The sequence below is a fragment of the Antedon mediterranea genome, chromosome 3 (genome assembly GCF_964355755.1).
Source record: "Antedon mediterranea chromosome 3, ecAntMedi1.1, whole genome shotgun sequence".
Taxonomy (NCBI): domain Eukaryota; kingdom Metazoa; phylum Echinodermata; class Crinoidea; order Comatulida; family Antedonidae; genus Antedon; species Antedon mediterranea.
In genome coordinates, this window is record NC_092672.1 from 14,213,742 (window position 1) to 14,225,717 (window position 11,976).

An 11,976-nucleotide genomic window follows, 5' to 3' on the forward strand; every position below is an offset into this window, starting at 1 on the left:
AAAAAACTATTTTTATACATACTGTAATATATTATAACATTGATGCTATGTATTTTCTTATATTTTTTCAGTTATAAAGAGGTGAGTGAGAGGCATACTTTATAAATACAGAATATCGGTTTCTTTAAGTTGCTTACTAGTCTAATAAAAAAAACCCTAGAACTTGATATTTTAATTCAAATCTCATAATTCGCTTTAACATTCGTGACGTAAGCAAATGCAGTACTCAAAACCGCAAAAAATATAGTTCTTGAAATGCCTGGTAATACTATGAATAAATTTAAAATATTTATATATTTTTTTCGAAAAACTAAATGTGATTTATTTTCCAATATTGATTTTTTTAATGTGAAATGTTATTTTTTAACAATTTTCAGCAAACTCTCTGTGTGCGATTCGCGGAAGGATACCACTCAATTTTGTTTCAGTGATCATCGTTTCCAAAACGTCGTAAAAAAGAGGTCGAGCAAGCATGGCGGAGAACAAGACAGACGCAAACGCAATAAATGGACAAGGAAAAGTCTATGGAAAAGTTGTTATTACATTAGAAAATTGCATTATTCCTACTGAGAAACTTTCACCAACACCTTCACTTCTTGATGGACTAGATTCAGAAACAGAAATTGATCTAAGAATTTTAGGATGCGAGTTTATACAGATGGCTGGAATCCTACTCAAACTACCTCAGGTTAGGCGGCGTAGGCCTATTCTAGGCCCGTTTTGTTACGTTATTAATATTCCTAATTCCTAAAAATAGGCTAAAAATACAATGAAGTTTAAATCGCATATTCATGCGGCTGCTTCTGTTGGCCTAGCTAGGCTAGCAGGAGCTAGTCTTCCAAGGCAAGCTTGGACAAAAGTGAACCACAGCCCACAGATTTTGAACAAAATTGACCAGCCATTAATCATTATCGATTGATTATAAAATGGAGACCAGGGGGGCCGGGGGAAACAAGGCCTAGTAGCCTAGGCCTAGGCCTCGATATAGTAACAAAAGAGGGATCGATCCTAAAAAGAATATGAAAGAAACCGTATTCGGCGCTAGTTCCGTTTCGCACCTGTTTTTATTTCGACTTCCTTTTGACTCCAAATTGTTAAGCAACTTATTGTGAATACCACACCTTAAAATTGGGCCTCATAAGTACTTTTATGAAGAAGCATCACATAAAAAGTAACAAATAAATCCTTAAATTGATGATTTTACAGACATGATTCTGTTCGCGAATTTAGCATACTCGAAGTTCAATATTTTCGTTTCTATGGAGCGCCAAAACAGCAACAACAATAGATGGTTAAAAACTCAGTGGAATGCGTCTTCTTTTAATGCATTTATTATTGAAATACACGTTTAATTTTAATATATTTTGTCAATAAAAATGCTGTAACATTTTACTGCTAATAATTTGCTGTTTTCAAATAGCAACCAACCCTAGGCCTAACTAAGAGCAAGACTAGGCTATAGACTAAGAGGAATATTATTTAGATCAGGTATACCCCCTACAGCAGTACATGTAATATGATGATGCATTTGTCGATTTTCATTCCTAAAATAAAAGTTCCTGCAAAAAGCATGTACAGTATCAACAGTAATATTTTTGTTGCATTGACATTGACAAAGTATGATAAAATTGAACGTAATTTTCACCAATAAATGCATTAAATATACGCAATTTACTGAGTTTTTAGCCCTCTATTATGATTGCTCTTTTGGCGCTCCATAGAAACAACAACATTGAACATGGAGTATGCGAAATTCACAAACCGATGTGCGAGAAACACGTCTGTAAATTCATCAATTTAAAGGATTTATTTTTTATTTTTTGTGTGATCTCCTTCGTAAAAGTATTTTTGAGGCCTAATTCTAAGGTGTGGTACTCACGATAAAGTTTCTTAACCAATTTTGAGTCGAAATAAACGACAGGTGCGAAACGGAACTAGCGCCCCGTATTCTACAGGGATCCTTCTACAGTATGCCTACTGGCTTCCGTCTGAAGGAAGGTTTAATATTTAATAGTAATACGATATCGGTCACGTTTAATTTTTGGTCGCAGCGCATATAGGCCTGGCCCTAGGCCTACTAGACGGGAGACTATATATATAGGCCTAGGCCTAGACCTACTTCAATTCAAGCATTTTTTTTCTAGCCTGGCTTTGATAGTATTGGTCGCTATATTTTGTATCAGGCACAATAAATTGTCAACGTTGTATAATATATAGGCCGAGTATTTTAAGTGATGTTCATTATTTAACTATTAATTAGGAGCTAGATTATTTATTTTACCTTTGGATATTTTTTAATTGGTCAATATTTATTATTATTAATTTTAAAATTATTTTTTTTTACATTTCATGTCTTGGAGAAGGATGTATGCCTTTCAAAATGGCTATTAGTAGTATTACTATTAGTGTAAAAATTGTCTAGGCCTATTAGGCATATTTATTTGTAAATTACTAAAATAATTAATAGATTTGTAATATTAATAATAACTTATATATTATGTACTTTTTATTTATATTATTAGGGATAATGATGCAAAATTATAAGTTAATACAATATTATACATTGCCTGTTAGTATTTGTATCAATATTACAATAAAGAAAGAAGGATGAAAATCTTGTAGCGTAGATATTAGTGGTCCCGCTCGATCACCGGTATCGTTATTTTATTTTCAACTTTAAACGATTTGAAAATTTAAAGTAACTCGCTGTAGCATTACGTCGACAGGGAAACAGGCTTAAATCTCCGAAAATGATCGTTTTAGCTACGAACTACGTTAACAGGTTGAGCTTTTTGTAAAATAATAACATTTTTGTAGTTAAGCCTAGTAGTACTAGTAGCGGAAATTTCTAAATATTTTAAAATGGACAAAATGGTTGTTCAAATCATAAAGGTCTCATATCGGGATAAAACTGTTTTATTAGTCACTTAAAATTAATATTTTTTTAGTAACAAGCACATAAGTAATAGGCCTATGTGGAACTATATTATTATTTTATTGTGACCAAAATAAAACGTGACCGATTTTTTACCCAACTGGATGGTCTGTTATGTGCGATGGGGAACTGAACTGAACTATTATGAAAACATAGCTAAATATGCCAATTGAGGAAATCATTTTCATTGTTTGTCCGAGAAGTTTAAAAAAATAAAAATAGTGTACATTATTGTAAAAAATATAACAAATATATATATATATATATATATTTAAATTCCCTCACTTGCACTGATGAAGGGCTAGTGTTGCCCGAAAGCTCTGCTAACTTTTCTGCCTGTTTACTTTATCGTTTTGATTTAGCTTTTCGCTTTTTTTTTTGTATCTCCATTGAGATCCAGCCACTGATACCCACAGCATTGTAATTTTTTTCAGTAATTTGCCTTTGGATTTATATATATATATATATATGTAGATATATTTAAAAAAAAACAAAAACCTGTACGCCACATAGTCACGTAGACTACAAATCTTAGATACATAAGTCGATATAAGACCGGTAGAATATTTTAATAAAATTGTAAAATGTATAGTGTGGTACACCACCCATGTAGTCACCTCCTCGCACTCAATTTGATTTACAATTGGCACCAAAAGAAACTTGTTAATTTGGCTACCAATCGTAGTTGTCCAAAGCTGTAGTTGTCCTAGGGTTGGTTGTACTGTAGGTAGGCCTACATGGGGCAGTTGTCCTAGAGGGTAGAGTAGTGTCCTTATAGGGTAGTTGTCCTTATAGGGTAATTGTCCTAAGAGGGTAATTGTCCTAAGAGGGTAGTTGTCCTAGGAGGGTAGTTGTCCTAGGAGGGTAGTTGTCCTATGAAGGGAGTTGTCCTATGAGGGGAGTTGTCCTATGAGGATAGTTGTCCTATGAGGATAGTTGTCCTATGAGGATAGTTGTCCTATGAGGGTAGTTGTCCTTTGGAGGGTAGTAGTTGTCCTAGGAGGGTACTGTAGTTGTCCTAGGTGGGTATTTTATTAAATGTCACAAATTCTAACTAAGACATAAAAACATAAAAAGGCCTCGCTATAGGCCTATAAACAATTTTCAGTCATTACTGTACCCATACTGCTGTATTTATTTTATAACCACAGCATTTTACATACATTATTAATTCAATTTAAAAACTATGAAAATGTATTTCTTTTGATCAGGTTGCAATGGCAACAAGCGAAGTGCTATTCCAGAGATTTTACTATTCCAAGTCATTTGTCAAGCATAATATGGAGGTAAGAATGAAGAATTTAACCATAAACAATCTGTTATTTGTTAAATGCTTTTATCAATATTATTGAATTATAAATGTCGGTGTATACGCTGACAATGACATCGTCTCAACTAAACACACTAGCTACTATAGTAAGATTCCAACAAATGCCAGTGTCACATGTCATTTTATGTAAATCATTCAAGATAAGCATACCATCAATGACTATGATTACATAATATAACTAAACTTGGTTACTCTTACTGCCGTTACAGGATTGTTTCATAAAAGTGAAATGTGCTTTCAAGTGCTCTAAAATATGTTTGTATTGCTATATAGGTTGTTGCAATGGCTTGTGTCTATCTAGCGTCCAAGATTGAAGAAGCTCCGAGAAGAATACGTGATGTTATCAATGTTTTTCATCATATACGACAAAAAAGAAATAATAGGTACCTTTTATATTATTAAATGGCTTGTTAACCATATAGCTAATAAGGACTTTACGAAACACTAGCTAGAGCCTTTTTATCAGTTACGCACCCTTGTGCTAAGAAGACGACGACCGGCAGTATATCTCTCTTCCTACCCTGTCTTGTGGCGCCGGGCCCTTCTGAATCGCTTGCCTCTAGTGATGGATCATATGCCTAGCTAGGGGCCTCGCATTTAAACGCCGCTTTTACCACAGCCATTTTACCCTAATAAAAATGTTATTTCATTAAGCAATAAAATTAGAAGTTTAAATATTATTTAGAGTTTTTAAAATTCCACGTTTATAATTTGAACTGTATATTTAAGGTTATATTATACATTATTTCTATTTGATATTCGTAAACGAGAAAATTGCAACTTTATCGTCCTCAAAAAGTTAAGCCGACAAAATTTCACGCTAAGCTCCACCGACTTTCTTAAAGCTCATGCATAAATTATTCATGAGCACTGTCTTGTGGCTTCCCATCGTGTTTCGTAAAGTGCCTAATAAAACTGCAGACTACCGTGCTTACAGGTAATCCTGTCCTGTTTAAGATGCTGGGATACTATCAAACTTTTGAAATCCTTTTGCACTGTTTTTTTCTTGTTTTTTTTTTTTCAATATTTATTATGTACGGTTTTTATATATATTTTTACTATATAATAACAAATTGTAAATAAATGTCCTAATTCAACTCATTAATTGCCATGGCACTTATATTTTCGATATTGTACTTATGTTTTTATTGAAATAAAGATACCGATACATATCAAACAAGCTGAAACTTGAACAATAACTTTGTTTATTTCAGAATTGTTGAACCGTTGGTTTTAGATGCAAAGTATGTAAATTTAAAAAGTCAAGTAATCAAGGCTGAGAGAAGGGTTTTAAAAGAACTTGGGTTTTGTGTACATGTTAAACATCCACATAAGGTAAGATCAATACCAATAACGTCTACAAACATTATTTTACATAAGATATTTATAAATTTAACTTGTTTTATAAAGTTTTTTTTTCCATACTTTTACAGATGTTATTTATAGTATCCATAGATTCTAAAATTGTAAAATCTTGGCACTAATATAATAACTTGTGCTTTTACAAGGATGTAAAGATGTCATATTTTTTACCTTAAATATGTCAGGAGTTTAAGAAAGTGGCTGTAAAGTATTATGTTTATTTATTAAACATTTAACATCCCTATATTTGAATTTAAATGAATTTAGTATTAATTTATTAGTTTTTAAAAACTGTTGTTGCAGCAAATTAATTTACCTCGTTTTAGGAACAGTATGTCTGTTACAGATGCCAGATAATGATTGAATGAGATTCTGATTTTTGGTCCCTAATTGCTAATAAAGGAAATTAATTGTCTTGCTGTCGAGGTGTTAAATTTTGGTAGTGTAATGAATGTTTGATCACACTTATATGTTCAGTGAATAACATGTATTCTTGCCTTTTCCTTGTCGCTATGCAGATGATAGTGACATTTCTGCAAGTCCTGGAGTGTGAGAGAAATACTCAACTCGTACAAACCGCCTGGTAAGTACAAGTCTCCTCTTATTATGGTGTATTTACTTGTATGCTGTTTGTTCCACAAAATGTGTATTAATACAATGACAGTTCAACTGTGTTAAGGAAATGTTTTATTTTTAAATGTACAAAACCCTTTTATCTCATGGCTTTTGCTTTAAAGGAAAACTAATGCCCTGATTCCATTTTTTCCTTAAATATTTAAAACATATTAATATGTTGACTGTCATCAATAAACATTTTGTGGCTATACTCTTTAAAGCAATCTAATTACTTGAGCTAGGATTGGAATTTTTAATATCTGTTTTATGTGTTCAATTTTGTTTATAAAGTTGTCGGATTCAGATAACTACCAAATTGTTATATGCTTGAAGCAGTAGATTGTGACTGTTATTCCAACCCTAGCTTGATGTTAAGAGAGTATGGACATTAAACAACTATACAATGTGTCAATGCATTATGTAACTCGGTCTGTTTTACAAAATTGAAGCAACATTGTTTTTTCCATGATGTTCTTGTTCAGTGTGGAGATATGTTTGGGTTGATGTTTCTGTTTTTAAAATAGCAATACATTGCTAACACTATGTTTTTATTTTTTCCTACAAAGGAACCTAGGTAAGTGCTTCCACGACTAGTAGGTAAGTGTGGTGGCATCGGCCTTCCTTAGCCAACAACGTTTCACTGAAGCTCTTGTCTTCGCACATGGAGGTCACCTTCTCTTCCTGCTCTGCCAGGCGTGTTCTGTTCAACGGAAGAGTTGTTGTCTCTGTAGTGTGTATGTGTGATGGCATGTCGATGGTACCAACACTGGTGCTTGCTGTCAAGTCTCTTTTTTGGTTATTTATTTATTATTGAAGTACTTTTGTAAGTTATCAAGTGTAGGTGAGTGGCAGGTCTCTTGTTAGACTATTGCCCTCAAAGTATAGGGACTAAAGTACTACACGTTAATGTTCTATTATGCTAAGTAAAGAATGTCCTACACAGCACCAAGTGATGATGTTGGCTGGTTACATATAATTTTAGTAACATTAACAAATGTAAACATTTCTTTTGAACGCTTTTAATGACAATTTCGTTTAAGAAAGTAATATACTACGGACTATAAATCAATGGAGATGACGAAGAAATGCATGCACAAAGCATGATGAGATGAAGAGAAATAGGCATTTTGTAGTGAACTGTTTTGAGATCAAAAACTGTTTTCAACTGTGGTAGAATTTCTAGTTTCAGCATGCTTGATTTGAAAGAAGCCGCAGCTTCAACAACAAATGGACCGAATATGTCGGGATGACTGTCTAAACTAAGGAATTCGATAAACGATCAAAATGGATAACTCTTGGTAACATGTTGTTATGGCCACAGGATTCGTCTTTTTGAGTATTGTGAGCAGGATGCATGGTTTAGCTGATTGATATGATTATTTGTGAATGACAGAATATCGGAGACTTGATTCAACAGTGAAATTTCTCAGAAGAATGCAAGTCAATTCTAATTTTAAGATGATTTGGATTACATCACTCAGAATGCGGATTGCTGGTCAATACCTGTACAAGATAAAAATGCTTAATTTTAAATTAATGTATAATTATTGTATTGTATTTTTTTTTGTAATTATTAACCAAATAATACGGTAAAGTATATTCATCCACAGTTAATGTTTTTTCTTCCTTCTAAAACCCATTTTCATTTTGATATTTTTTGTTTTGTTTTTACTTTTAGTGGAAAGATGTGAATTCTTCTATAAAAAAAAATTGAAATATGGGTGTATATATATGTCCTACACAAAGACAAACAAGACATTTTTAATTAACATTTTGCGGTACATCAAGAACATCATGTGATTAAGCAAGTTGCTTCGTTTGTGATATTCTATATGCACATTCCTTACACTAGTATTTGTGCAGATTGTTGCATGTTTTTTTTTAACTATGCTTTATTGCAGGAATTATATGAATGATTGTTTAAGGACTGATGTGTTTATACGCTACCCACCAGAGACAATTGCTTGTTCTTGCATCTACTTGTCAGCCAGGCAGTTGGATGTAAGTCATCTCATTATATATATATATATTGTAAATATTGCATATGTTGCATATGTTCACTGGTCATTGTAGCACCTTGAGCTAATGGATACGTTTTCTTAATTAATTGGTTATCTGGCAGCACTGGATGGATAACCATTGTGATTTAAACATTTTGTTATGTAGAGAAAAATCTTGTTGATTGACCAGCAGATTGACAATAGATAATTTACAATGAAAATTGACACAAATAAGCTTCATGATATCAAGGGTAAACAGCATTTCTGCACATGTATTACATGTAGTTTATGTTGAATTTGCACAGATTTTAAGTAGATTTAATAAGTAGATTTTTATTATCATTTTTATTTATTATAGATTTATATTTTGTTTTAACAGGTACCATTGCCAAACAAACCACCTTGGTATGCCCTGCTGAATACTAATGAAGACGAACTGCAGCAAATTGCCATTACAATACTTGCCCTCTATACCAGAAATAAGGTACAATTCATTTCCCTGGAGATTGATAATAAAGTTTTATTGAATTGAATGTCATTTCTCTTAAACCGTTTTCTCACAGGCTTGCTGGTTGATTCCTGAATCATTGCCGCTTCTTATATATATTTCCTTCATGATATGAGGGTAGCCCATCCAGCAAAGCTGATCATTTGGGCCCCTGACAATACAATACAAAACAAAGAGTACAAAAATACTATCATAACATTTTTAAAAACTACTATAATAAAGATATAAAATGTTAATAAAATTTTAAAATTATTTAAACTCTACTGTATATGTAAAATAAACTGAAATTAAATAAGCATACAAACTTTTGTGCAAGGAATAGGGTCATGTTTTATCTGGCCAGCAAAATATTGAATGTTTTTTCTATATTTTTCTCTCAAAATGGCGGTGAATTCAATTCTAAAAACGTTAGTATGTTTATTGATTGTTCATGCAATACATGTGTACCATATATTAGGGGATACAGTGGCAGTTAATATCACCAACATTTATTTAGTTTGAAATTTAGCAGCAAAAACATTGTTACACTTGACTGCACAAGACAGTTGTTCTCAAACACTGCCCATCTTGCATTGTGGGGAATATCCATGTAGTAATATTACTAGGTTTTTGAGCAGGTATAGCTGATGCTGACATGGTGCCTATTCTGACAGAAAACCATAGCAGCATGATAATAGCATGTTCCTTAATTATTCCTGGCCAGCATACAGTTCTGTAAGAAAAAAACTGATTATTGAAACTACAAAATAGGTTATTTAAAGTTTCATTTTATTCTTTATTTTTCATGTTTGGCAACAACTCATCTTTTTTTAGTAATATTGCATTTGATTATTGCTTTGAATTAGATGCAGATGTTTGAATCATCGCACTCTTATTTTAAAACTTTGCACCCAAATACATTAACGCCAACTACTTGTAATCAAATGAATCTACTTTCAGAGGACCTATGAGGAATTGGATAAGATAGTAGAGAAATGCAAGGTGCAAGTACAGGAAGCAAAGTTAAAAGCAAAAGGTATTCCAGCAGATGCAACAAGTGCAGCAGCCACACCAACTAACTTCTCACCTAATTCATCTAGACCTGGTAGGTTTGTTTTATTGCATCAAAGTATTGGAGGTCTTTTTTTCTTCAACATTCAAACGAACATTCCAAACATTATATTGAGAATTACTGTACATTCAGATAAAAATTGTTTTTTTTTTACAGTAGTATGCACTTAACTAATTGTACCATTTTTTTTAGGTACTCCTAAACAGACAAATAATTCCCCTGGTTTACCAAACTCTTATAAGCTCCACAAGAACCGACTGAAGAATGATGATGGAAGGCCAGGTTCAGATGGCAGGTGGGTAATTGCATTTATATTGTACTAAACTTTACCAATTGCTCTTTTGATATTTTGGATAATATAATTAAAACTGGTCACTTGTCTTATTTTGGCCTATGTCTGAATGTGATACAGGTTAATATGCTTGTAAATTTACCAAATTATGAATTTATTACAGTTACAAGGAAAAGAATGGAAGAGCTGAGCGCAGAGGTCATCATCGAAGTCATTCAAGAAGCTCTAGGAGTAGCAGCAGGAGTCGTTCACATTCGCCACGGCATCATATGAGGTCTCGCAGCCTGTCTCACTCTGATCCGCATTCCAGAAGTTCAAGTCGAAGCATATCCCCACACAAAAGAAAAGATCACAGAGGCCGCAGCCCACATTCAAAACACAGGAGACGAGATCGACACCTTGACGGAAAGTCAAGATCTACTCACTCCCGAAAGCGCAAGCCAAGTACTTCAATATCTAGAAGTCGTTCCAGAAGTCCAATATCGCACGGTAAACACCGCTACAGTCCTCATCGTGAGTCGTCTAAGAAGTATAAACATAGACGACGATCAAGGTCAGTATCACGTCATCGTTCTCACAAAACAAAACGGGTCAGTTCTAGAGATAGCCGCAGAAGAAGATGATGTGAAAGTAGTATAGCATCCTTAGTAACAGTATATAATAGTTCACAATAAGTAAAAGCTAGAATTATAAATAAAAAGCTTTGAAGTTGAAAGGTTATCGACAGTGGTAAGGCGCTACTTTCCTATTTACAGGTTTATTTGTCTTTGCAAATGAAACAATTTTTTATGACGTAACAAAAAACATTTTTTTAGTACAGTGCGTATTATATTTTATGTAAATTTTATTTGATTTGTGATATTGAGATTATCATATTTCTAACCAAAGAAGGAAATGATTAAAATTTAAGTATGTAAGAAATGAAGGGTTGTTTATAATATATTCAGTTTATTTCAAATATATTGTATACGTTTATAAAATGTCAATGCCCATGTATGGAAGGAGTTTGTGATCTATATAAGTTTAAGTATGTACATATTGTGTGCTACCCTTTACCATTATATTATTACTTTAAAAGCAAAAAAGAACGTTTTCAGAATGTTTTTCACAGGTTTTTAATAAATAGAGCAATATGGAAATTAGTTTCTTTGGTATTGCAGGGAAAGAAACATATACAAACAAATCAATCAAATCATTTAAAAGTTGAAAACCAATGTTTGTTGCACATACACTTATTATTTTGTAAAGAATACTGGCACATTTCAGTTGAACAGATTTAGATTAACAGATTTAGATTAACACGATTTTCAAAGTCTTAAATTGTTCAACAGACTTAAACAATTGTTACCTTTTGTAAAATATTACTTTGTGTTTTTCACATTCTGTTGCTTATTTTTTCTTTTGTTACATTTTGATAGTGTTATACAATATTAGTAATACAGCTACTGTACTATTTTTCACTTGTAAAATAATTTGTATAAATGATATAGTGATGATTATCACATAAAGGAATTAAAATACTTTTGAATATAATTTAAATGTTTGTGTATTCTGTATGTTGATTTAAAACCAACCATATTTATAAATCCCATATTTTATATTATTCCATCAACATTTTGTCATAATTGTTGGGCTTATTTCAGAGACTTCTTGTTTGTTGATCTTTGTTGATTGATGTTATTGTTTCACCGTTTTTAATCGATTTTTCTGGTAAAGAAGTGATGTTTAAGAACTGCCTTCATTTGTTTACTTTACTATGGACTGTTTTGATCATAATTTAATGATTATCTGATGACGAATTATTAGAATACTGTAGCAGCCTAGATTGACAGTCAAATGGAAGTCATTGTAAATACTGGCCGAAAGGTTGACAGCCAAAATAA

At 32.5% G+C, this 11,976-nt stretch overlaps 1 protein-coding gene across 1 annotated transcript; it reads left to right on the plus strand.

Annotated features, from left to right (window-relative positions):
* Nucleotides 1-434: 434 nt before the first annotated feature.
* LOC140044930 (cyclin-L1-like) lies at nucleotides 435-11,616 on the plus strand. The gene is made up of 10 exons (XM_072089632.1): nucleotides 435-688; nucleotides 4,147-4,221; nucleotides 4,539-4,648; nucleotides 5,480-5,600; nucleotides 6,146-6,210; nucleotides 8,144-8,243; nucleotides 8,622-8,726; nucleotides 9,690-9,834; nucleotides 9,994-10,096; nucleotides 10,257-11,616. The coding sequence occupies exons 1-10, from the start codon at nucleotides 473-475 to the stop codon at nucleotides 10,714-10,716; spliced, it is 1,500 nt and encodes a 499-aa protein (XP_071945733.1). The 5' UTR covers nucleotides 435-472; the 3' UTR covers nucleotides 10,717-11,616.
* The last annotated feature ends 360 nt before the right edge of the window (nucleotides 11,617-11,976 follow it).

Excerpts from the sequence above, each read along its gene's own strand:
- LOC140044930 (XM_072089632.1), top strand. The coding sequence starts at position 473 with ATGGCGGAGAACAAGACAGACGCAAACGCAATAAATGGACAAGGAAAA. Across the intron at positions 4,649-5,479 it reads CGACAAAAAAGAAATAATAG|AATTGTTGAACCGTTGGTTT; the intron begins GTACCTTTTATA and ends TGTTTATTTCAG. Across the intron at positions 6,211-8,143 it reads CAACTCGTACAAACCGCCTG|GAATTATATGAATGATTGTT; the intron begins GTAAGTACAAGT and ends GCTTTATTGCAG.